This window comes from Capsella rubella, unplaced genomic scaffold (genome assembly GCF_000375325.1).
Source record: "Capsella rubella cultivar Monte Gargano unplaced genomic scaffold, Caprub1_0 scaffold_2, whole genome shotgun sequence".
NCBI lineage: Eukaryota > Viridiplantae > Streptophyta > Magnoliopsida > Brassicales > Brassicaceae > Capsella > Capsella rubella.
Genome location: NW_006238922.1, coordinates 3,369,422 through 3,396,444, shown reverse-complemented (window position 1 = coordinate 3,396,444; position 27,023 = coordinate 3,369,422). Strand labels below are relative to the sequence as shown.

The window sequence follows — 27,023 nt, the reverse complement described above, 5'->3', positions numbered from 1 at the left end:
TGGGGGGACCCTACCCGTGGGATACCCTCTCCCCAAGGATTAGTCTCGGATCCTTCCATAGGTCCGGGGATTTACCCTGAGTAATAAAAAAAAAAAAAAAAATTATTTTATATTTACTTCCTACAGATAAATATCTATCACACAATTCGATTGCATCTTCGATTATTCGGAACGAAGAGAAAACACAACGGAAAAAAACGTTAAGGTTTTAAATTTAAAATTTAAATTTTTAAAAGTTTGGGCCTTATTGCATGGGCCTATATTTTACCGTTCTGAAAGAAACATAAAACGGTAATCACCTTTGCGTTTTGTTTATATTCCCAGAAACAACAAAATCACTATCAATCGAGGAACATTTCAGGACCGTAGGATCTTAAAATATCTGACGAAATCAACGGTCATATTAGGTGTAATTATATCCGTTACAGAACACATCAACAATAATATATATCTCCGAAGAAACATCTTTTTTTTATTTCCACACAAACATTTTTATTTTTTTTTCTCTTCTTCAACTTTTTTTTTTCTTTCTCGCCGAAGAATCTTGAGAAAATTGGAACTAAACTAATCTTCAGGTTTGTATTTCAATCTCTCTGTATCGCTAATTAGTTTTTAGGATTCGTAAGTTTTGTTTCAATCGTTCTTATTGATCAATCTAGGGTTTTGTGATTTTGGTTTGATTTGGGCATTAATCTTCTTCTTCTTCATCGTGTTTGGTTTTTTAGGTTTTCAGATTTTACTAACTGTTCTATATGTTGTACTGATCTAGGGTTTGGGTTTCTTTCTTCTTCCTTTGATCTTCTTCGTGATTTTCTTTAGGGTTTTGAAATTTAACTAATCTTTTTTCTGTTTTGACCAAAAAAACTAATCTTTTGCTGTTTTGTTAAATCTTGTTTTAGGGATTATGTTTCGAATCTAACCACGGAAGCTTCGTCGAGGTATGTTTTTCCAATCTCTCCGGTTTTGTTTTTGATTTTGATTTTGTTTTCGATTTTGTTGTTTTCAGTTTTTTGAGGATTTGAGCAGTTGACTTTTGTTGTATTGTGATTCTTGAATCAAGTTTTTGTTTTGGGTTTTTGTTTTCTTGATCCAGAAAAAAAAAACCCTCTCTTTCATAAGAATTCAAAGCGTTTTTTTTTTGGGTTCTGGTTACTTGTTTTGCGGATTCTTATGTTATGGGGGGTTTTAGTTTTTCATGTTTTTGTTTTTGTTTTGTTTTCTCAAAACCCAAAACAGATCATGGGCAGACACTAATCTAATGGTGTTCTGTCAGATTCTATTTTGGGGACATTGTCCCGAGCAAGATTGTGAACTATGGGCTTTGGTAGTGCATGAATTGTTGCGAGTTGGAAAAGGGGTTTTGGATTTGTTGGATGGGAATGAACCTACGGGTTATTAAGTCTTAAGACAAAGACATGATAGAACCAAAGAGTTCTCAGATATTGGTACCCTCGGCTTGGAAAATTACAAAAAAAAAAAGCGACAGCTTATTGAGACATAAGTGGCCCTTGATGATTGGCTTGGTAGTGCATGCATTGTTGGCTGGGAATGAACCTACGGGTTAGTAACACAAAAGAACCTAAGAGTTCTCACTGCTTGGTACCCTCGGCTTGGAAAAATAAACAAAAAGCGACAGCTTATCGAGACACAAGTGGCTGGGGATGAAAAGAAAAGAGACCCTTGATGTTTGGCTTGGTAGTGCATGCATGGTTGCGAGTTGTTGGTTGGGAAAGAACCTAAGAGTTCTCACAGTTTGGTACCCTCGGCTTGGAGAAATTAAAAAAAGCGACAGCTTAATGAGACATAAGAAAGAGACAAAGTATCAAAAGACAATGGCTGGGAACGAAAAGAAGAGAGATACTTGATGATTGGTTTGGTAGTGCATGCATTGTTGGCTGGAAATGAACCTACGGGTTAGTAGCATAGAAGAACCTAAGAGTTCTCACAGTTTGGTACCCTCGGCTTGGAGAAATTAAAAAAGCGACAGCTTAATGAGACATGAGACAAAGACAAAGGGTCAAAGACTATGGCTGGGAGTTAAAAGAAGAGCGATCCTTGATGATTGGCTTGGTAGTGCATGCATTGTTGGCTGGGAATGAACCTACGGGTTAGTAGCATAAAAGAACCTACGAGTTCTCACAGTTTGGTACCCTCAGCTTGGAGAAATTAAAAAAAGCGACAGCTTAATGAGACATAAGAGAGAGACAAAGTATCAAAAGACAATGGCTGGGAACGAAAAGAAGAGAGATACTTGATGATTGGTTTGGTAGTGCATGCATTGTTGGCTGGAAATGAACCTACGGGTTAGTAGCATAAAAGAACCTAAGAGTTCTCACTGTTTGGTACCTTCGGCTTGGAGAAATTAAACAAAGCGACAGCTTAATGAGACATGAGACAAAGACAAAGGGTCAAAAGACTATGGCTGGGAGTTAAAAGAAGAGAGATCATTGATGATTGGCTTGGTAGTGCATGCATTGTTGGCTGGTTTGGTACCCTCGGCTTGCAGAAAGTAAAAAAAGCGACAGCTTAATGAGACATGAGACAAAGACAAAGGGTGCAAAGACTATGGCTGAGAGTTAAAAGAAGAGCGATCCTTGATGATTGGCTTGGTAGTGCATGCATTGTTGGCTGGGAATGAACCTACGGGTTAGTAGCATAAAAGAACCTAAGAGTTCTCACTGTTTGGTACCTTCGGCTTGGAGAAATTAAACAAAGCGACAGCTTAATGAGACATGAGACAAAGACAAAGGGTCAAAAGACTATGGCTGGGAGTTAAAAGAAGAGAGATCATTGATGATTGGCTTGGTAGTGCATGCATTGTTGGCTGGTTTGGTACCCTCGGCTTGCAGAAAGTAAAAAAAGCGACAGCTTAATGAGACATGAGACAAAGACAAAGGGTGCAAAGACTATGGCTGAGAGTTATAAGAAGAGCGATCCTTGATGATTGGCTTGGTAGTGCATGCATTGTTGGCTGGGAATGAACCTACGGGTTAGTAGCATAAAAGAACCTAAGAGTTCTCACAGTTTGGTACCCTCGGCTTGGAGAAATTAAAAAAGCGACAGCTTAATGAGACATGAGACAAAGACAAAGGGTCAAAAGACTATGCTGGATGGTAAAAACGACCAGCAGAGAAAAGACTAACTTGTTGGGTTGGTAAAAACGACCAGCAGAGAAAAGAAGCCTTATGAGAAGACAATGAACTTAAAGATTATAGACAAACGACTTTGAAAAGTTGTAAGACAAGGATACTTGACAAAAAGAGGTAAGTATAGGGCATTCAATTAATATATAATACTAACGAATTATGTTTTCCTCAGGTATGTGCTTCTGGAGATGTGCAGATATTAAGACTTTGAGTAGATTCAAGTGTAGGACACTTCTTTGACAGGTAGACACTATTCTAACCTTTATGTTTTTGTTTTTATGTGTTTTGCAAACTTGTTTGTATATGAAAATCACAGTTTTGGTATATGCTTATCTCAATTTCTCAGGTTCATATTCTCACTGATGCAAAGGATCAGGTATATGCTTATCTCGACTTCTCTGTTATGAGTTGATTTTTTACAGATGTACGCACCATATATAATTAAAATTGTTTAATTATGTCAGTTGTCTTACTTTCATTACTATCCTTTATTTATCATGCAAATTCTAGAAAATTATTGCTAAGGTATCTTTAATATAAAATGGTGATTTTGTTTTGGGTATTGGAACATTATATTATATTTGTTTCTCAGTTTATGCTTGTGTGTTATTAGAAGGTCTCTTATTTTATACAATGGATGCATCTTCTCTTTGTTTCTCAGTGTATGCTTGTGTGTTATTAGAAAGTCTCTTATTCTATATAATGGATGCATCTTCGAGTCTCTGAATATATTTATTTTGACAATAGTTGTGATTTCTACAGATTATGATTGTAGTTTTCTTGTATCTTGAAAGTATTTGTTTTGCTCTATACCTTTGGTGCTTGTGTTAAACATGTGAATTTCATCCTACGTTCATGCATTCATACACTGAGAAAAGGTAGAGTTTACTTAGGCTATTGGAACATTACATTGTGTGATTATAATACTTACTATCTCTGTTTTGGTGCTTGTGTTAAACATGTGAATTTCATCCTACGGTCATGCATTCATACACTGAGAAAAGATAGAGTTTTACTAAGGCTATTGGAACATTACATTGTGTGATTATAATACTTACTATCTCTGTTTTGGTGTTTGTATGTATAATAAACTATTTTAGTTTATGAAGCAGATGCATTTTGGAGTCTTCTATAGATAGTTATTTTGAATGTATGTGATATTCTTTCACATTATCGTAAAATACTATTTTTGAATCTTGAATGTATTTGTTTTGGTTTATGCTATAAACCCATGGTGATTGATTATTATAAACTCTAAAGCATGTGAAACGACATTGTGGAATGATGCATTTATCAGCTAATGATTATTTGTACCCCTTGGCTTTAGTCTTTACTACAGTAACTGGATTTATCATAAGGTTTCTTGTTTTATGAAAACTATGAATAGTATTTGCCTTTGAATCATGAATAGATTTGTTTTGTGTTATGCTTTGAATCCTTGGTGATTGATATAAACATGTGAAATAACTTTTGTCAAATTTTGCATCATAGATTGATGACTTATGTGTTAGATTTTACCACATGTGCTCGTTTGACTTTATCTTTTTCCACTACTACTGCATATCCTTTGGTCTCTTAGAAGTCGATGGAAACCTGATTCTCTATTGAATCATTGATAAATTTAGTTAGAATATGCATATAATCACACTTTTCTGTGTTTGATGCCATATTCAGCAGTAATCTGTCAATCTGTTGTTGTTTGTTCGAAAATGGACATAATGAGATATCAATGCTAGTTTTATGTGATCTGTTTAGTTTAATGTGATCTGTATTGTTTAGCTTTGTGTTGGATTATAAAATATGTATAGTCATGACTCATGATGATGAACACAGTTCTTGCATTTTAGCTTTGTGTTTGCATCCTTGTGTGTAATGTGGTAAACTTCGTACAGTCCCTGTCTCTCTACCTTAATTTAGCTTCAATCAGAACTGCCTTGACCTTTAGAGGCTTGGTAGAAACGCACTAAACGACACCGTGCATTCATGAAACTGCATAAGTCAAAAACAAGGCTTAGTATGTGTAAGAAGCCTAGTACATGTTTAACTTTCGAGACCTCTTGATTTGCTGCAGGTTATAAATATGTATTAATTCAGGGAATCTGACATGTTTTCATGTTCTGCAATATATAATACATCTGCCTAAAGTTACCAAATTCACAGGGGATATTCAGATTCACAGGAGATATTCAGGTTTGAAATAATGGAAACGTAAGAAACCTGTGTCACGAACTCTTCATGTTTTACGGCTATAACTGTTTCACTATAACGAAACGAACAACATAATGCGATTTTAAAATCGCAGTCGCGGTTGCTTGTGATTATGAAACGATCATGACCATCTTTGATGAAAAATAATCGTGAGATTTGAAAAATCGCCAAATCTTTAACACTTGTTTGAACTAAACTCGCTCAATACAAGCCCGTCACTGACAATGACATTTTCTAAAATTTTGACAAATATGTTCATAAAGTTGCAAGTGTTCCGTAAATAGTCAAATACATACACTGAAATGTTCTTAATACATGTATAAAGCTTTAACTATCTGATTCTGTTGTCTTTGAAATTATTTCTCATGGCTTCCTCTTCTTCTTTTTCTTCTTCTTCTCGGAGTTGGGGATACAACGTCTTCCCGAGCTTCCACGTCCGTGTAACTTTTCTAAGTCATTTACAAAAACAGGTTGAACACAATGAGATCATAACCTTCAAGGATAAGGCGATCGAGAGAAGCCAAACCATCAGTTCTGAACTCTCACGGGTGATAAGAGAATCGAGAATCTTGATGGTGATGCTCTCAGAGAACTATGCTTCTTCAAGTTGGTGTTGACGGTTTTCTACAAAGAATTATGCTTCTTCAAGAACTATACAAAGAACTATGCTTCTTCGGAACAAATAGTGATGACGGTTTTCTACAAAGTGTCAAGAATCTTTTGTAGATAAGAGTAATAGAGCTTTTAGGCGAAGCTCACCACATTATGGTTTTGAAAAGCTTGCAATAAGAGTAATAGAGCTTTGTAGTAATCTTCCATTAGGACTTCGTGTTGTGGGTTGACTCTACGTGAGAAAAGTGAAAATGAATGGAAAAATATAGTGCATAGTTTACAAACTAGCCTTGATGGAGATCTCCAGAGAGTTTTAAGAGTTGGATATGAGAGTATACATGAAAAAGATCAAGCTATGTTTCTTCACATCGCGATCTTCTTCAACTACAAAGATGAAGCTTATGTAAAAGCCATGCTTGGTGACGATAATTTCGATATTGAACATGGGTTGATAAACCTAGTACATAGATCTCTCATAGACATATCTACCAATGGAGTGGAGATATAGTGATGCACAAATTACTACAAGAAATGGGAAGACAAGCCATTTATAGACAAGAACCCTGGAAACGCCACATCTTAATTGATGCTCAGGACATTTGCGATGTCCTTGAATATGATACAGTTTGTCGCATCTGTTTATTGTAATCGAAGACTCTTTCTTGGGTACGCCTCCCGAAAGATCTTTTGCAAACTGTTATTAGAGAATTTTTGAGAAATGTCCTTTGTTATTATTATATAGATTAGAATATTTTTACTGAACATACCATACATAAAAGATACTAGTGAAATAGTAACTTTGAAAAAATCTCTGCCCAACAACATTGAGATCCTATACTTGTTGTACTAATGAAGTCCTCTCTATGGTAACCTCTGTTTTTTACCCCTGTTTTTCCTCTGTTTTCTCACTATTTTCCTCTGATTTTTCACTTCAGTAGTGTTTGGCTCTTGATATATCCTGAGAAGCAAAACGAAAGATCAAAGATTTTGATGTTAGTCTCAAGATAACAACAGAGAAAAGAGGAAATATTTGTTGGTGTATACAAATTTTTACTTTAATATTCCTAGTGGGGATTCAAGAGCATGATCATCTACTAGCCATAGATGATAATCTTGAAAACGTTTCATCTTCTTGTCGTAACCAATAATGTAGTTATTGTGGACTATGACATGTTTCCCCATTGTCTCATTAACCCATGTCTCATTCTTGAAGTACAATCCTCCTGATGGGAAAGCTGATTGTGGAAGCAAGTAGGCATCTACCTGCTTAATGGAAAGGTCACAAGAGAGTTGAGAATGAATTCGAACAAGTGAAAATATAGCCTTTGAATGAATAAAATGTCGTAATCGAATATTCGTAAGTAGATTAGAAGAGTTATGAGTAGATAAAGTAGATAGAGTCAATAGGTTTGGCAACCAAAAATTTTTACTCTACCTACAAATGTTTGAACCTAATAGGTTCCATCGAGAAGATGGATTCTTATTCACCGATCTTGAACCGAATCATACCATGTTAAATGTAAACTTCTATAATGTTCTACTCAACGATATGATTGTGACTATGTAGAGGAAGCAAATATTGAATTTGGAGGAAGTAACATTACATACTTGATTCTTTGTTTTGTGAAGCGCCCGGTTAAAAGCAGGCTGATCATGTGGTTTCTTTGCCTCGGTGTTATTCCAAGGTTGAGCTTGAATCTCCTCAACCCATTTCTTCATTAGAAGCTTTGCACCATCAGTGGAACGCAAGAAAATCATGCAACTACATACATAAGTCACTCCGGTTCGACTTAAAGGTGGTATATCATGGGAGTGATTCAAAGGCTTAATCTGAAAACACCAAAAACCAAACCAAGTGTAAAGATACAGAAACACTCTAAAAATATGTAAAATGTTGTAGACATGTTACATACGGCAATCATGTCATCCATGAAGTATACGTCGTGGCTTCCTTGTAAATAGTCAAATGGATCTTGTAACCAGACCATATCAACATCGTTGTACATAACATTGTAACCTAGCTCCAAAATGTTCAAGAGATGTTGTGGCCTCCGAGATGTAAGATTGTAGAAACCCTGATCCAATATAATAAATTAGTTCGGTTATTCGCCTTCTAGTATACATTTTCTTTGTATAGATTATCACATTGGTTCTAACTCTTCTTTGGTGTCAATGTTGCTACTCTTAAATAGTCATCGACTCTTCGAAAAAAAATGAAGAGAGAATAGAAAACACATGTACATACATTTAAAAAACCCGAGTTTCGAAAGCTAAATAAAGAAAGATGAAAAGGTGAAAATCTCTTTATGTACCTGTGAACCAAATTTGTGAGCAGATTGAGGATCCAAAGCTGGAGGAATGAGAACAGCATGACCAGGCCACTTCTCGTTGACTTTGTAAAGAGTAGCATAATCTTCAGCAATCACAAGAACTTTTTCTTGATGCTTCTGTCTAGAAATACTAATCAACCAGTTATTAAGAAAAGGCAAGAAAGGATAGCTAACAGCACAGACTATCACAGTCTCATTCTTGGCCACAAACTTAGCAGCTTGATCAAGGGAATAGTCGCGCCAATCGGATATCGATGGTAAAGAAGAAGAAGAAGGAGAAATAGAAGAAGAAGATGTTGTGTTTGGAAACAAGAACAAAGGAGACTTTGTTAAAGGTAAGAGTACACCAAGAATAACAAAGAGAGTTAGAAAGAGAAGGAGAAGGAGACCGTTCCGGTTGAGAAGAGAGATGGGACGGTTTGAGATTAGACGTTGTTGTTGTTGTTGTTGCAGCTGAGCCATTGAGACAAAACTTGGAGAAAATATGTTTTTAGCACAAGTTGTTTTGTGATCTGATTCAAAAAATGGGACAATAAGAGAATGAAAACAAAAAAACCAAAAAGTCAACGTCCATCTTCTAGAATGACAACGTGTAGAGAGATATACTCAATCTTCGTTGTTAATTTCTCTTACGTACAAGAACGTGAAGAGATAACCTACATTATTATATTTGTGTTTGGTCAGAATTAGTGATCATGTTTTTATGTTGTGTCTATTAATCTTATATAATATGTTACAATTATATATGATTGGGCATGGAAATAAGACTACCATAGTTTTTGGATCAAGTAATCATAGTTTTATCACTCGTGGGTAAGAATTAGCTATCAAGAATCAATTTTGTTTAAACTACTCATTGCTCGAAAATGTAAAATTTCATTTTTTTGTTTTTTAATCTAGTATAACATCCTCATTGTACTATATAAATATAGTGTGTCCTTAACGCAAAACAAAGAGCTTACTATACGACTTTATGGTTTAAAGGTTGGTTTTTCAATACCCTTGAAGTTCTTTAGATAAGCCATAGATCTTTAATTTACAGTAATCACAACAATGATCACATACCTAGGTTTGCATGGGAAGTAATCTATCCAACAACTTTGGGAGTTCTAAAGAAAGGTTATGTAAAAGTATTGTTATTTTCTTTGTGATTATTGATTGAGTTCTCCATCTTTGATTGTTCTTCTTGCTACTCTAGTTGAATTAGGCCGATTTAACTTAAGATCCATAGTCTATTCATCAGGCCATAAAAAAATGGTGTTGATTAGGTGGATCTATATATCATTTTATGAGAAAGCTAGCTTAGCCAACTAACAATTGATGCTATTGGGCTTGTCAACAATTCAAACTTGTTTATAAATGTTTGTTAGAAAAGAACTTCTTAAAATTGGTGATAAGAAGAAAAGAATTGCTTAGAGCAGTCCAAAAGTGTAGACAATATGGTAGTTATACAATAGAAATTTATGTTTAAGATCCAACATAATCATATCGAACTAATTACATGTGTTACAACCAATTGATGTTTTCTTGTATATTTCTATTTATCGTTTATCTTTGCATGAATACCGATCAGTTTTTTTTTTTCCTTTTATACCGGTCAGTATTGCACTTAACCCCGATCCTACAGTCTATGAGATTTATTTGTTGTTCTACCTTAATCTGGTCTATATATAGTGTGTGCTTGCTTTGGTCATTGTAGATTTGATCGCTAAATAATGGTCTTGGGATAAAAACCGAATCAAAATAACCGAACTGAACGGAAATTTTTGGTGTTTAGTTTGGGTTCGGTTATTAGGTGTGAACCGCTCGGCAGGAAAAAAAATAATAATTCGGAAATCCGAAATATTTTGATTATCGGTTAATAATACCACATAACCAAAATTTATCCTAAAATAACCAAACTACCCGAAACAACCGCATCCGAAATAACCGGAATATTTAACCAAAAAACCGAAAACCCTGAAATTGTCCTTAAATAGTAAAACTTTATTTCGTTACAAGTCTAGCATTATATGTCTTAACAGGTTAACAGATGTATGTGTCGGTGCTATTTAAACAGAATACCGAATAACCATTGCCTTTCCTGATAATGAAGACGTTGCCATATTGAGTTAAGTCGCTATTTCGAATTTTTGAATATGGTCTGATACATAAAGTACTATTTTTTTTTTCATCATTACAAATTATACGTCTCTCTTTGACAGGGACCGGACTCGAATCCGGATCTGGTGAGAAGATAACAGAGGTGAGAACCACTAGCCCACTTGTCCTTCTCCATAAAGTACTATTGTCTCTGACTTTGTCAAGAGACTCTTTAGAAACTGTCTATACACTTGGTTGTCGATGATTGGTTCAAGAAATAATTAAATAAAAATAAATGTATGAATATTTACTTTATAGAGACTCACATGGATATCTAGTTGATATTAAATGTTCAAAAAAACGCTATACGGTATCTAGACAGTAACCCAACGCCTAGCACTTAGAACGTTTAATCGGAGCCTAGGCGATTCTAGGCGATTTAAACATTTAAACATAAAACATTATATTATATGATATTATAGATAACAATTATGTAAAAATATATGTTAGATAAATAAAATTATAAATCATAAGAGAATATGAGAAAAAAGTTTTGTTTAATTTCCATCAATAACATATGAACATTTATAATTATATATAAGGATGTTAACCTTAAAATTTTAAATATATTTAGTTAAAAATTAGAAAAATATAATTTATGTAAGTTTAGGTAGTTTAGGCTGTCGTCTAGGTATCGACTGAGTGTCTAGAACACTTTTTAGAAAATATCCATTAGACCATTACCTATCTCAAGTTTCAGAAACTAAGTTGCATGATCCATGAGCCCGAGTTTTATAAACCAAACAACTTACTTTGTATTGTATCACTATTAATACTTCGAGTTGTTTCTCATCCATTATAGTAGGCACAAACAAAGAAATGTACTGTTGAACATAAACAAAAAGAAAGGAAGAAAACGTATTCAGAGTATTTTTAATTTAGTTTGGCCATTGACCAACTAATTAGGTAAGAAAAGTCATTATTACATGATTTTGTTTTGACTAAGAATCTATAAGCAAATAATTTGACAGTCCAAGTTCAAATTGTTTATAATCATTTGACTAAGAATCTATAAGCAAATATACATGATTTCATTCCTTTTATTTATTTATTTTACCAGAAATGGCATTTTTGCATGCATATGTTTGTGTTATGTATATTATCACTAAGCAGTCATCTAATAAAGCAATACAATTCCACTGAAACATCATAAAAAATGGCTATCACAATAAAAACTTCAATCACATTTGTATTCACTATCTTCATCATCATATCTATGGTTCATTGTCGTACGACAACAACACCGGGTACTAAGTTATTCTTATAACCCTCATTTTAATTATAATTTTGTCCTTAATGATCTTTATCAATAATCAGGTTATGGAATGTTGTATGACCAAGTGAAATGCATCCAAGGATATGAACCGTGTCGTGATAATGTATCGGGGGACGTCAGCTGCACTATCGATTGTCAGAATGAGAATTTTGACTATGGCGTATGTAGTCAAGATGGAGGATGTTGTTGTCACATAGATATCCCACAAAGATGAATTAATCTATGAGCTTTGTCATCACTAGTTTCAGCCTCCCCACCAAGGTTTTTGTAGTGATTTTAAATAATACATTACACAAACTAATAAGCCTAAATTGTGTAATCTTCTCGGGCTTCCCCACCTTAGGAATCAGTACAACTAGCACATCATTTAGTGCAATAGGCAACTGACCGGTTCTATAGAAATCAAGAACCAGCCTAATTCACTACAAGAAAACAAGTTCAAACCGACGGGCAAATCCATCTGTAATCCGTTGGAAACAGGCGTTACCAACGCATTACTGACGGATTCGTCCGTCGGTTCTAGAGCGTCGGTAAATGTAATCCGTTGGTAACATACTGACGGATTTCCGACGGACGTACAACCGACGGATTTCCGATGGACGTACAACCGACGGATTTACTCGAAAATCAAATTCTCCGTCGTAACGGACAGAAACTCGAAAAACAAATTCTCCGTCATAACCGACGGATTACCGACAGACCATAATAATTAAAAAAGGAAAATAAATTAATATCCTAAAATAAATTAATTAATAAAAATGTAGAAATATTTAAATTTCTAAAATCATATTTTTAAAAAAAATATTTTAGAATTTGAAAACACGAAATAGTTTAATAAACTAGAAATTGTTCAAAGAAAACTGAAATTAATAAAAACTAAGAAGACGAATTACGTATGCTTTGCCCGCATCTCGCTCATGAACGCTGCTAGGTCCTCACCTCTCTTCTTGTACTTCAAATCCTTTCTTTCGTTCTCTAAATCCCTTCTTTTGTTCTCTGCTTTTTGTTCTTTTGGAATTTTTGAATATGATCTGATACATAAAGTACTATTGTCTCTAGCTTTGTCAAGAGACTCTTTAGAAACTGTCTATACACGTAATTGTTGATGATTGCTTCAAGAAATAATTAAGTAAATAAATAATTAAATTAAATAAATATATGAATATTTACTTTATAGAGACTCACATAGATATCTAGTTGATGTTGAATGTTCAAAAATATCTAGGCGGTAACCCAACGCCTAGTGCTTAAAACGCTTAATCAGAATCTAGGCGATTCTAAGCGGTTTAAGCATTTACAGCATAAAATATTTTATATATGATATTATAGATAAAAGTTATGTAACACTATATGTTAGATAAATAAAATTATAAATCATAAAAGAATATGAGAAAAAAGTTTTATTTAATTTTTATCAACAATATATGAACATTTATAATTCAATATAAGGATGTTAACCTTAACATTTTAAATATATTTAGTTAAATATATAAAAAATATAATTTATGTAATTTTAGGTGGTTTAGACGTTCGTCTAAACATCGATTAAGTGCCTAGAGCTCTTTGTAGAACAACATCCATTACCTATCTCAAGTTTCATAAACTAAGCTGCATGATCCATGAGCCCGAGTTTTATAAACCAAACAATTTACTTTGTATTGTATCACTATTAATATTTCGAGTTGTTTCTCTTCCATTTTAGTAGGCACAAAGAAAGAAATAAATCTGTTGAACATAAGCAAAAAACAAAAAGGAAAAAAAACGTATTCAATGTGTTTTTAATTTAGTTTGGCCATTGACCAACTAATTAGGTAAGAAAAGTCATTATTACATGATTTTGTTTTGACTAAGAATCTCTATAAGCAAATCATTTGACAGTCCAAGTTCAAATTATTTATAATCATATGACTAAGAATCTATAAGCAAATATACATGATTTCATTCCTTTTATTTTATTTTTTTTACCAGAAATGACATTTTTGCATATGTTTGTGTTATATATATAACCACTAAGCAGTCATCTAATTAAGCTACAAAATTTCACTGAAACATCACAAAAAATGGCTATCACAATGAAAAGTTCAATCACATTTGTATTCACTATCTTTATCATCATATCTATGGTTCATTGTCGTATGACAACAACACCGGGTACTAAGTTATTCTTATAACCCACTTTTTAATTATGATTTTGTCCTTATAATCAATGTGTATATTGGTTTAATGATCTTTATAATTAATCAGGTTATGGAATGTTGTATGACCAAGTGAAATGCAGCCAAGGATATGAACCGTGTCGTGATCATGTATCCGGAGACGTCAGCTGCACTATCGATTGTAAAAATGATAAGTTCGAATTCGGCGTTAAGTTTGACTATGGGGTATGTTCTCGAGATGGAGGATGTTGTTGTCACAGAGATATCCCCCCAAAGATGAATTAATCTAATCAAAATGTTTTGGTATTTTACTTAATAATAAAAGTTCAATAGTTTCAAGATCTAATGTTTCCAAATTCCAATATGAAATCGTGTATCCTATCAACAATTTCGTCTGTCTTATTGGTCAATGGATCTTAAAGGGAAACATGAGTTTCTCAAATTTGAAGTGTTCAATATAGCCCAGTTACGAATCTGAGTTAAAACAAAAATAGTACCAAAATGTCTATATTAAACAAAAAATAACTGATATTGGATACTATTATTTAACTATAAGTAAAAATATCCTTTTAAAAAAATTAATAGCGAAACCTCCGTATTCTAGTGGTGTTAATTAAGGGATTAGTAATGTTTCAACACCATATAGGGAGGGCACTAACTCCCGTCACTTTACCAAAAAAAAAATGTTTCAACACCAAAAGATCTGGGGTTATAGTAAATCTAATAGGGTAAGAAGGAATTGCCCATAGAAGAATTATTTTCGTAACTGTTCTCATAGTGCGTAATCGTCTTAATAAATCTAAAAACGATAAGAAAAACAATTATCATACCAAATATTGACTAAGAAAAATACCCTGTCAATCATCATATCAAGATTTTCTAATTTATTTAATATTTTGAAAAGTTCTATTAACCTCACAAGTTATATGCGTTAGAAAAAAACAGGTGCATTTGTTTCAAGTATTTTTTTAGAATCTCTCTTGAATATATTTTGGTCATTGACTAAAGTAATTAGGTAAAAAATTCATTGTAATATGATTTTCTTTTGACTAAAATTATATAAGGAAATAACATAAACTTTCAAGTTCTTTTATTTTTTTACCATAAAATGCCATTTTTGCATATGTTAGTGCTATATATATACTCACTAATCAGTCATCTAAGCTATAAAATTTCATTAAAACAATCTTAAGAAATATAATAAAAATGACTAGCGCAATGAAGACTTCAATCACAATTTTTTTCACCATTTGTTTCATCATATCTTTTGTTCACGGTCGTGCGATAGCACCAGGTACTAGTGTATTCTTTTATACATTATGGGATTGATTTGATCCTTATAGTTAATGTATATGTCTTCTTAATGATTTTTTCTTTTAATAAACAGGCTCTGGAAGCTTGTTTGACGCAGTGCAATGTTTCGGAGGATTCGAACCGTGTCATGATCATGGGGACGTCGGTTGCACTGCTTTTTGTAAAAAGTATAAGTATGATTTTGGCGTATGTACTAAGTATAGCGGATGTTGTTGTCATGTACATATTGATAACTAAATCAGTCCAAGATGAATTGAAATAATCAAAATGTAATGGTATTTCCTTGAATAATAACATCAATAGTTTCAAATTTGAAATATATTTATCTTCTATAGGCCTAAAATCATCTTAAGAAAATACTCCTAATTCAGTATGAAATCTTATATCTTATCACTGCATGTAACGGCCGTAAACCTATTCGGTAGGGGTGTCGATCGACCCCGACACCACAAGTTTTTGGTTTGACCGGTTTGTTTTCTGATTATGAAATTGATTAGGATGGTTTAGGTAAACCCTAGGGCTATTCTTAAAAGGAGAAACTCGACGCCATAGAGTGTGTTTATCCCTTTTTGTCTTCTTCTTGAAGAGAAAAAATTTCCTAAAGTTCCTGAAATTTTGTGTGAGTCTTCTGGAGAGTTTGGGTGATTGTTCTTGGGAGATCTAGCCTAGTTAGGAAGAGATTTGTTGCTCTTGGTGTTAGGAGAGCCATGTTTTTTCTCAGTTTGTGTGTTGTTTTTTCACAGTTTGATTTTTTTTTTAATGATTTCATGATTGTTTGGTTGATTTGTTTGATTATGTGGTAGTTTGCACTGAAGATTGTAAAAATGATCAGTTTGACTATGGAGTATGCTGCAATTTGAATTTTTTTAAACGAACGAATATTACTCAATCGATAAAACAAAAAGGTGTATATAAAATGTCCCACATCAACTAGAATAGTTTAGACAATCGTTCAAACTTATTATAAATATGAATAATATGCTTCAACCTACCAAAGAGCAAGAAACTTGATTTCTTTAAACGTCCAAAATTTTAAAGTTTGGAGATTATCTTTACTATTTAAGAAGAAGTACCCATTAGAAAATAACCAAAGTTTATTTTAAAATAAAATACATTCTAACTGGATACTTTAGTTTCGTATTGTTGGGTATGAATCAGATATTTCTACTGCAGATTATATTATTTACATATTTGATTTTTATTTTCCTAAAATATATCTACCTAAATTAATCGGGTAAAAATCAAATTTCAAACTAAACAATTTCAAAAGTGTATTTTTAAATCTAAACTTTAATAACGTGTAAATTTCAACCTGAACTAAATATTTTTTTTTGAATAAACATCATGAACTATCAAAAACATAAAATAATTTCTGACACATGGCAGGTGACTCAGCAAAATTTGTACATGTAGCATATGACTCAGCAACATTTGTCCATATCGTATGTATTATCGTTTGAGAAAGAAAATATGATCGGTCCAATTGGTTCATATGGTCGCGGCTTAATGACAGCTTTTATGGTTTGGTCAGTTAAAAGATTACCAGTTATTTGCAAGAAACGTAAGGAAAATATCCAATTCGGGGTAGCAGATTAGCCGAACCGACCACTCCTGTTTGGAATTAAAAATATTTGATTTACTAATATTTATAATATTGAGTCAGTCGAACCGACCACTCAAATAAGAAAACATTTTTAAAATAAGTACAGTTATAATTTATTTATTAACTCTTCGAAAAAAGTCATATGTGCATTAGCACAGATTTTATCTTAATTATAAGTAAAAAAAATCCTCTAAAAGAAATAACCAAATATGATTAAAAATAAGTAATTTTCAATCATCACGTAAAAATTTCTAATTTATTTAATATTTAAAAACTTTTGTTAACATCATAATTTTTATTTATGGGAATTTTAATCATGCGTTTTGTTGCAGTTGTTTCAAGTATTTTTTTACAATCTCTCTTGAATTAATTTTGGCCATTGACTAAATTCATTAGGTAAGAAATTCATTGTAATATGATTTTTTTTTGACTAAAAATCTATAAGGAAATAACTTAAAATTTCAAGTTCCTTTAACTTTTTACCATAAAATGACAGTTTTGCATATGTTAGTGCTATATATATATACTCACTAATCAGTCATATAAGCTAGAAAATTTCATTAAAGCAATCTTAAGAAATATAATAAAAATGACTAGCGCAATGAAGACTTCAATCACAATTTTTTTCACCATTTGTTTCATCATATCTTTTGTTCACGGTCGTGCGATAGCACCAGGTACTAGTGTATTCTTTTATATATTATGGGATTGATTTGATCCTTATAGTTAATGTGTATGTTTGCTTAATGATCCTTTCTTTCATAAACAGGCTATGGAAGCTTGTTTGACGCAGTGCAATGTTTCGGAGGATTTGAACCGTGTCATGATCATGGGGACGTCGGTTGCACTGCTTTTTGTAAAAAGTATAAGTATGATTTTGGCGTATGTACTAAATATAGCGGATGTTGTTGTCATGTACATATTGATAACTAAATCAGTCCAAGATGAATTGAACTAATCAAAATGTAATGGTATTTCCTTCAATAATAGCATCAATAGTTTCAAATCTGAACTATATACATCTTCTATAGCCCTAATCATCTTAGGAAAATACTCCAAATTCAGTATAAAATCTTATATCCTATCATTGCGTGTAACACCCATAAACCGGTTCGGTAGGGGTGTTGATCGACACTGACATCACAAGTTTTCGGTTTGACTGGTTTGTTTTCTGATTGCGAAATTGATTAAAATGGTTTCGATAAACCCTAGGGCTCGTCTTAAAAGGAGAAACTCGATCCAATAGGGTGTGTTTAACCGCTTTTTATCTTCTTCCTGAAGAGAGAAAAGTTACTAAGTTCCTTAATTTTTTTGTGAATCTCCTGTTGAGTTTGGATGATTGTTCTTGGAAGATCTAGCCTAATTAAGATGGGTTTCGTGGTTGTTGGTGTTAGGAGAGCCAAGTTCTTCCTCTGTTTGTGTTGTTTTCGTCACGGTTCATTCCAACCAAAAGGTGTGTGCATAATCATGACTTATCTGAGCAGTTCCGTCATTTTTTTGGGGTGATTTCATGATCGTGTGGTTGATTTCTTTGCTTTTGTGGTCGTTTGCACTGAAGATTGTAAAAATGATCAGTTTGACTATGGTGTATGTACTTAAGATGTAGTTTAGACAATGGTACAAAGTTATTATAAATATGATGACTAATATGCTTCAACCTACAAAAGAGCAAGAAGCTTGATTTCTCAAGCATCCAAAATTTAAAAGTTTAATCTAGTTCTTTATTTGAGCAAGTTAAAACTTATAAATTTTAATCGTATGTATTACCGTTTGAAAAAGAATAAAAAATTATAGAGAATTTTTGAGAAATACCCTTTTGGTGTACCCCTTTTTAAAAATACCCCCATTTTCTATCCATTTTCAAAAATACCCCTTTTCAAATATGAAAAATTATAAACTTTTATATGGTTGATAAGGTACATCAAGATCATCATTACTACTGGGAAACTAAATCCAAATATTTATAAGGTTTTAAAAGGTTCTAAACGACATTTATAAGATTTTTATAAGGTTTTTAAAAGGTTTACACAGTTTTTATAAGGGTTATAAATGATATTTAAAAGGTTTTTAAAAGGTATTTATATGGTATTTATGAAATACATATATAAATTTACACACATATAAAGATAATTTGTGTCTAGAAATATAAGCTTACACATATGTTTTTGATAAATTTCAAAATTTATAGTGACTTTTTGATAAAATTAGAAAGAGGGGTATTTTTAAAAAGTGGTATTGGAAAAGGGGTATTTTTAAAATTCCCCCAAAATTATATGATTTCTAAAATATGGCCGGTATAATTGCTTTATACGGTCGCGGCTTAATGACAGCTTCTATGGTTTTGTCAATTATAAGATTACCGGTTATTTGCAATAAACTTAAACCAAAAAAAGTATCCAATCCGGGGTAGCAGATTAACCAGTCGAACCGCCCAGTCCTATTTAGAAGTAAAACCATTTGATTTACCTAACTTTTACAATATGTAAAATAAACATTATCTCGAATAAGAAAATATTTTTAAAATTAGTACTGTTATAATTTATTTATTAACTGCTCGTAAAAATCCTTTCACGGATTTAATTCCCTAGTTATTTAATTATAAGTAAAAAAAGAATCCTTCAAAAGAAATAACCAAAATATTGATTAAAAAATACCAGCAATTTTCAATCATCAGGAAAGAAATTATAATTTACTTGATATTGAAAAAACTTTTGTTAACCTCATAATTTTTATTTTGAAAATTGTGAAAAAACTTAATTTTTATTAAAAAAACTTTTATTTTAATTATGCGTTTTTTTGCAGTTGTTTCAAGTATTTTTTATAATCTCTCTTGAATAAATTCTGGTCATTGACTAAATTCATTAGGTAAGAAAGTCATTGTAATATGATTTTCTTTTGACTAAAAATCTATAAGGAAATAACTTAAAATTTCAAGTTCCTTTAACTTTTTACCATAAAATGACATTTTTGCATATGTTAGTGCTATATATATATACTCACTAATCATTCACCTAAGCTATAAAATTTCATTAAAACTATCTTAAGAAATATAATAAAAATGACTAGCGCAATGAAGACTTCAATCACATTTCTTTTCACTATTTGTTTCATCATATCATTTGTTCACGGTCGTGCGATAGCACCAGGTACTAGTGTATTCTTTTATATATTATGGGATTGATTTGATCCTTATAGTTAATGTGTATGTTTGCTTAATGATCCTTTCTTTCATAAACAGGCTATGGAACCTTGTTTGACGCAGTGCAATGTTTCGGAGGATTTGAACCGTGTCATGATCATGGGGACGTCGGTTGCACTGCTTTTTGTAAAAAGTATAAGTATGATTTTGGCGTATGTACTAAATATAGCGGATGTTGTTGTCATGTACATATTGATAACTAAATCAGTCCAAGATGAATTGAACTAATCAAAATGTAATGGTATTTCCTTCAATAATAACATCAATTGTGACCAAGTGCTGATAGCTCAATTGATAAAGATCTCTGACAAAAGCTTAGAGGTCGCCGGTTCGAGTAGTGCTTGGAACGAAATCATATAACATGCTTTGGTTTCGGGTCTGAGGGGATGTATGGGCTTCGGTCCAGAACCTCTTTGATTATTCAAAAAAAAAAATTAATAACATCACTTGTTATCGGAAATATATTCATCTTCAATAGCCTAATCAAGTAATCATCGTAGGAAAAATACTCCAAATTCAATATGATTGAGATTACATAATATCAAACTTGATTAAATCTGTTTGATTTAACATGTCTTGTATTGGTGTTATTAAAAAGTAGTATAATGAAATCTTAACCTCGGCCCATTTTGAAGTATTAAAGATTCAAACTCGTCCCGTCATACAATCCGTCATACAACCCATGTATAAATGTTATATTTAAACTAAACAAAATTTGTCATAATTGCTTTCATATGTATTTCGCATAACAACTTATAACCGAGAAATTAAACTCATGTTTAGTCGTAAATTACCAATAATTTTGTGGTTGTTATTAATCCGGTTCCACAATTTTGGTCGATTTGGTTTTAATTGTGATAACATAATTAATTGTTTTACAATGATTTGAAAATTTAGAATAAATGTGTAGGTGTAGTTCTGTCCCAAATTTTGTGTTGATTTTTGAATAATGTATGGCAAACTATTGAATTGGTTTACAACAATTAAATGAAATTGTAGCAATAAACGTCTACTATAGTATTTTTTGGCAAAAATGTTGCAAAAATACTATAGTAAACTAGATTTTACCCCGTGGTACACCACGGGTCCATCATTTAACGTGTCTCTCTTATATAGAATTCTAATCGGTTATAGTTTAATCTGTTCTAATTAGAGTTGGTTTAGCATATTATTCGAAGTCCAGCGGGAATAATGTATCGTTTGCGGTATATATATATATCAGGTTTTGTACTTATATATGAGAATTTACCCTATGGTACATGACCACGAGAAAATTTATTAGTTTATGTTTTTATAATTTTTTTTATGATTTTTATTATAAACTGATTGACTTTTTTTTTTAACTCTTAATACAATTGAGGCAGTGTTATATTTTGTTTTTGTGTATTTTGCAATAAAACTTGTATTTTTATTGCATTTAATATTTGTTGGATTTGAAAAAGCCAGAGTTTTGTATGTGTAATACTATATTAATATAATGAAACTAAAATTAGTACTCAACGTTATGTGATACATGACACGTGGAATGAAATGATACGTAAAAATTAATCTTATAAATATTTTATAACTAATTATATAAAAATTTTAAGTTATATTTGTTTGTTTGTTAGTAATGTTTGTTTTGTATAGTGTTTAAAATTTTATAATTTTGTTTGTAGAACATCGTATACGGCAAGGTTACATGTTTTACATAACATTAATTTAATGAACTTAATTAGATAAGTCTAATATTCTAATATTGATGGTGTTAGCAGAATAATAAATATTTAACCCGTATTCGTGGGAATAATGAGTAAATCATCATACCTTATATCATATTCTGTAATATATCCCCGTTTTATGATATTTCTAACCTTTATAATTTAAATATTCATTATATTTTAATACATTTAATAATTATATTTTAACGGTGTTATATATATGTTGTTTTTATTTACCAAATTTATACTATGGTGAATTTCTTGTTTTTAACATAGATGTTACAGTAAAATTTGTCATCTTGTATGAAATTTTAATATTTTTTAATATATTTTCAAATAGGAAGTATGACTAATTTTAGATATAGAAAAGTAATGGGAATGAATCAAACTTTATACTAAAATGCAAAAAGAGTGATTTACAAAATTATAGTAAATTTTCAATTTTAATGTTTGAGAAATAACTTAGTGAAAAATAAGAATACTTTAGTTATTCTTACTTTAAATATTGATCGTGTTAATAAAATAATAAAATGACTATTTATCCATATTTCTATGTTATTTTATATATATTGTTATAACCCGTTAGGTGACCTCCAAAAAAAGTAATAACCCGTCCTACTATATAACCCCGTTATATGATAAGTTAAACTTTATATATGTTTAAATATTTATAATATCTTAAAATTTAAATTCAGTTTAAATTTATTAGTTAAAATATTATAGTTATAATAATTAAAAACATAAAATTTTATTAAATCGTATGAACATTTACATATACGTTAATTTTTTAAATCATTTGGTAAACCACGGGTCCATTTTTTTAAATTAATCATTAAAATGAGTTAATTAGTTTACTAATATGATTTTTTAAGTTAATATAAATGTTAAGATGTTATATATATGTCGTTGTATTTACCAAATTTACCATGTGGTAACTTTCTTGTTTTTAATATAGATGTTACTTTGTTATAGTATATATTTTGGTGTAATTTTAATAACTAATAATATTCGTTATTGAATATATGTCGTGGAGTTCGAAAAAACTATACGTATGCGTATTTTGTTTTTTTAAATGCACTATAATTAAATTCATATTTGCTAAAAAAATATATTATATTTTGATTCGTCATTTATATTGCTTAATAAGATTTGGTATTTATGCTTGAAAAATATCCATATCCATGATCACATTTACTATTGATATCTATATATATTTCTTGAGCTGAAAAATATGATCAGAAAGTGCATGCATGTGTGGGAGATAGACAATGTCTGTTAATGAGTCATACTCGTTCAAAAGCTGTAGCCTCTCAAGATCATGAGCTGCAGAAAGAAAAATAATATTGTAAGAATAGAAAATAACTTCAATTGATGGGAATCATTGATAAGAGGAGAGTAAGTGCAACATACCAGTGCTTCACAATCTTGTTCTTCTAGCATTTTTACAAAGCTGTATCCACCACAAACACAGAAAAAAGAAAGTCATGGTTATTTAATTTTCTTTAAACTCACTGAAAACTTATTAGGTCAAAATAACAAAGCTATTAGAATCATAATCGGAAATATAGCATATTTTCAGATTAGAATCATAATCGGAAATAGAGCATATTACGACCTAGGATCTATTTTAAAAGAACATTTGTCTGAGTGTCAAAGTGTTTAGGTCCCAACTATTTATAGGAGATTATTTACGCATAAGATTTATTGTTTTACAAACAAATTAGTGACTAATTATTCGCATAATTAAATTCTGATTTTTAAGAATATTCCAAGTCTATGTAATTTATTTGATTCATGACAATAAATCAGTTTCCATTTTCGATTTTGTAGGTAGATATTTAGGGAAATATTTTTCGGTACATTAATATGATTAATGTTTATATTTTAAGGGAATAATAATAATAATATGGAATTGATTGTGTTGATTACCAAAAACGGATTTATAGCTTGGAACCGATATAGTTAGTTCCCTTATTTTTAGGATTTAAAATTTGATTAGTAGTTAATGTTGCTAGTTTTTTGAAACTTTGATATCATATTAAATTGTATTTATTATGTTTACTATAATAATGACAACTTCGATTTTTCTTAAATAAAAGACTAAGATCCATCATTTGCAATCGGGTCAAAAATTAAAATGAAAAACCGACCCGATAATTAATATTACACAAGTAACCTTAATGAGCTTTTTAAAAATGATTAGTAGTAAGGGTAATTAGTGGAAATCGATTTTTTAAAAGGGTGGTCAAAAAATGGTTGCAAAAATAATAAGATAGATTACGTGAAGGTGAATGAGTACGTTCAGCCCGATGGGTGAACCCAAGAATTGTCCCTTTGTATAGAAGAAGTTCTTACTTTAAAATTTTGATTCATGGTATATAATACATGACCATAAAATATATATAGTGAACTACATCAACAAGTATGACTCATGTACATGTCTCGTAATTCCATAGCAGATTTGCGAGAAACTATTTCCATCGCAAATATCCCTAGCAATTTGATTGTTTTCTTGTAGTATATATAAACCAGCTAACAGACAAAATGGTGTCAATACCATAACCATCCTATACTTAGATTGTATTAAGAAATCTGCAAAGAAATAGTTCTTAGCTCTGTCTGTTTTGCTATTTCCTCATCTTTTTAAGTTGTTCAGCAAACCCCTGATATTGAGTGGCACATACACCAGTTCGAGGGAGAAACCATGCACACTGACAGTTGGTTACATTCATATACATGGAACTACCAAAAACTTGCACACTGAGAACACCTACAATAAGATGGCCCAAAATACCATTAGCTAGCTTCTACCACACCCATGAACTTGAACCCGAGTTTTAAAAACCAAATAATTTACTGTATATTGTACAAATTAGTATTTCAAGTTGTTTCTCATCCGTTTTAGTATGCACAATTGACATTTATTTGTTGAACATATGCAAAAAAAAATAAAAAATAAAACGTATGCAATGTACTTTTAATATAGTTTGGCCATTGACCAACTAATTAGGTAAGAACAGTCATTATTCATGATTTTGTTTTGACTAAATATCTATAAGCAAATCATTTGAAAGTCCACGTTCCATTTATTTAATTTTTACCATAAATGACCTTTTCACATATGTTTGTGTATGTCAGTGTGTATATATATAATCACTTAGCAGTCATCTAATTAAATTAGAAAATTCCATTAAAAAAAACTTAAGAAATATCATAAGAAATGGCTATGAAAACTTCAATCACATTTGTTTTGACTATATTTTTCATCATATCTTTTGTTCACAGTCGTAAGACAACACAAGGTACTAAAATTATTGTTATTACAACAATTTAATTATGATTATGTCCTTTGTTTATATTGGTTTTAATGATCTTTACCAATGAACAGGTTATAGAATGTTGTTTGACGAAGTGGAATGTTTCGGAGGATTTGAACCATGTCGTGGTCATGGGGATGTAGTTTGCACTGACTATTGTAAAAATTATCAGTTTGATTATGGTGTTTGTACTCAAGATAGAGGATGTTGTTGTCATGGAAATATCCCGGCTTCAAATTATTAAGGATACGAATCACAAATGATTTGATCTGATTTAATACAAATATCCTAGTATGAATTAATCTAATTAATTAAAAAATGTATTGGTGTTTTCTTCAATAATAATATTTCAATAGTTTCAAGAATCAATCTGTAATCATATTACAAGAATTCCTAAATTCCAATATGAAATCTTCAATATAGCCCAATAACGAATCTGAGCTAAAACGAAAATAGTACCATTATGTCCATATTAAAATTATAACTGACATTAAACACTCTTACTTAAAAGAAATTCTTTTAAAAAACCACTGAAATACATTTTTTACAAAAATGTCACAAAACTAATACTAATTTTTTAAACATTCAAAACAAATTTCTAAATCATAAAAATCAAATCTTACCTTTAAAAATATTGTAACGCTTGGAAAATAATAGGAGACTTATTAGCAAAGGTAAGATTTAATTCTTAAAGGTAAGATTTAATTCTTATGATATTTTTTAAAAGGTAAGATTTAATTCTTATGATTTAGAAATTTGTTTTGAATGTTAAAAAAATTAGTATTAGTTTTGTGGTTGATTTTCTTGTAGTCGGTTTAACTCCGGTTGATTTTCTAAACTGGTCGATTTGTCAACTGAATCAAATGAAGTTTAATTAATATCGGTTTAGGTAAATCTGATTAAACCAAAAACCCTACTTTTATAAGGAACGCCTCTTTTCTCTTTTGTTTTGTTGCGGTTTGTTTCTGAGAATTTAGTTTGAGAAAAGGAGAAGGAGAAGTTCACTTGTGAGAAGAAAAGAGTTAGTTTTGCTTTGGTGTATAAGGCAAGAGAAGCAGATTCGTCACGTCTTGGTAGAATAGAGTTACGACATATCAAATCTTATCGAAAGGTAACGAAATTTGGTAGGTTTGTTTTTAAGAGATGTAAATTGATTCTCCTTTTTACAAAAAGGAATTTGGATTAAAACTCAGTGAGTTATATGCAGTTTGGTGAAACGCGTCTGCTCTGTTGCGAACTAGAATCAGCGGAGTTTGTAAGTGCGATCGTGCTTTCATCGTTTTTCTGATCGGCACCAAATTTTATGGGAAACTTAGTGACGTCTAGACCGTGATTTTCACCAAAGGGATTAAGAAGTTAACGGTTAGTTTCTGCTTTAGGTCTTCGTTTCTGTGGCTGTAGTTTTTATGATGTTTCCATCTATTTTGGTTCGTAGAGATTTTGTTTGTGTGGATTGTTGTTGGCGTTGTTTGGCTGTTGCAGTTGTGAGGAGAGTCTTTCCAGGTTGTATTTGTTATTCAAATGAGTGCGTGACCATGAGCTTATCTAGGTGAACTGAAAGTGTTATTGGATGTTTAGCTTGCTGGATGGTTTGTTTATGTTATATGTGGGTGTTATCTCATTGTTTGTGTGTATAGCTCGTAGATGGGGGATCGCCCTCACTAAGTATTTATGAAATATTTATGCATCTCTTTTTGTGATGCAAGTAAAGGAAAAGTATGAACCATGGAATCATGGCGAGAAGAGGAGGATGATCTAGGGGCTCGTTGATGTTCTTGAATTATTGTCAGAATTGTTAGGTTGTTATATTGGAATTTAGAAGCATGATAGGGTGATTATGTTTCTGAAATAATTGTTGACTGGTTAGGTTTAATGGAATTGTTTGGTTTAATTGATTTAAATTGATTAAGGACCGGTTTAACTGGTTTGAATTAATTGGGTTAATCTGGATTGCATGTTAAAAGAAAAAAACGGGATGAGCTTGAAAATTGAAAGAACCCATCCCGTTTTTTTTAATAAC

At 31.4% G+C, this 27,023-nt stretch overlaps 2 protein-coding genes and 3 long non-coding RNA genes across 8 annotated transcripts; 4 read left to right on the top strand and 1 right to left on the bottom strand.

The window, feature by feature from the left end:
• Positions 1-3,137: 3,137 nt before the first annotated feature.
• On the top strand, positions 3,138-3,670 carry LOC111831871. The gene is made up of 3 exons (XR_002834968.1): positions 3,138-3,235; positions 3,319-3,389; positions 3,493-3,670. It is a non-coding gene; the product is annotated as an uncharacterized LOC111831871 (long non-coding RNA).
• A 2,075-nt stretch (positions 3,671-5,745) lies between these two features.
• LOC17894929 (UDP-D-xylose:L-fucose alpha-1,3-D-xylosyltransferase 3) lies at positions 5,746-8,777 on the bottom strand. Its single transcript, XM_006300354.2, has 5 exons — positions 8,279-8,777; positions 7,880-8,041; positions 7,575-7,796; positions 7,021-7,229; positions 5,746-6,924 (listed from the first exon to the last, which is right to left on the bottom strand). The coding sequence occupies exons 1-5, from the start codon at positions 8,756-8,758 to the stop codon at positions 6,828-6,830; spliced, it is 1,170 nt and encodes a 389-aa protein (XP_006300416.1). The 5' UTR covers positions 8,759-8,777; the 3' UTR covers positions 5,746-6,827.
• Positions 8,778-9,252: 475 nt separating this feature from the next.
• LOC17895310 lies at positions 9,253-14,212 on the top strand. Of its 4 annotated transcripts, XR_002834942.1 has the most exons (4): positions 9,253-9,280; positions 9,366-9,415; positions 10,321-10,541; positions 11,756-12,075. It is a non-coding gene; the product is annotated as an uncharacterized LOC17895310 (long non-coding RNA). The 4 variants fall into 4 exon arrangements; XR_002834943.1 differs by lacking the exon at positions 9,253-9,280 and having other exon boundaries at positions 9,364-9,426; XR_002834941.1 differs by lacking the exons at positions 9,253-9,280; positions 9,366-9,415 and adding an exon at positions 13,959-14,212 and having other exon boundaries at positions 9,426-10,541; positions 11,756-11,975.
• Positions 14,213-17,361: 3,149 nt separating this feature from the next.
• Positions 17,362-20,246, top strand: LOC17895837. The gene is made up of 2 exons (XR_002835153.1): positions 17,362-17,464; positions 20,026-20,246. It is a non-coding gene; the product is annotated as an uncharacterized LOC17895837 (long non-coding RNA).
• Positions 20,247-24,906: 4,660 nt separating this feature from the next.
• On the top strand, positions 24,907-25,358 carry LOC17895915 (defensin-like protein 199). Its single transcript, XM_006301807.2, has 2 exons — positions 24,907-24,988; positions 25,075-25,358. The coding sequence occupies exons 1-2, from the start codon at positions 24,907-24,909 to the stop codon at positions 25,245-25,247; spliced, it is 255 nt and encodes an 84-aa protein (XP_006301869.1). The 3' UTR covers positions 25,248-25,358.
• The last annotated feature ends 1,665 nt before the right edge of the window (positions 25,359-27,023 follow it).

Coding starts and splice junctions, on each gene's coding strand:
- LOC17894929 (XM_006300354.2), bottom strand. CDS start 8,758: ATGGCTCAGCTGCAACAACAACAACAACAACGTCTAATCTCAAACCGT. Junction 7,797..7,879: donor TCATGGATGACATGATTGCC/GTATGTAACATG, acceptor TGGTGTTTTCAG/ATTAAGCCTTTGAATCACTC. Junction 6,925..7,020: donor TCCCCACTAGGAATATTAAA/GTAAAAATTTGT, acceptor TTTGCTTCTCAG/GATATATCAAGAGCCAAACA.
- LOC17895915 (XM_006301807.2), top strand. CDS start 24,907: ATGGCTATGAAAACTTCAATCACATTTGTTTTGACTATATTTTTCATC. Junction 24,989..25,074: donor CAGTCGTAAGACAACACAAG/GTACTAAAATTA, acceptor ACCAATGAACAG/GTTATAGAATGTTGTTTGAC.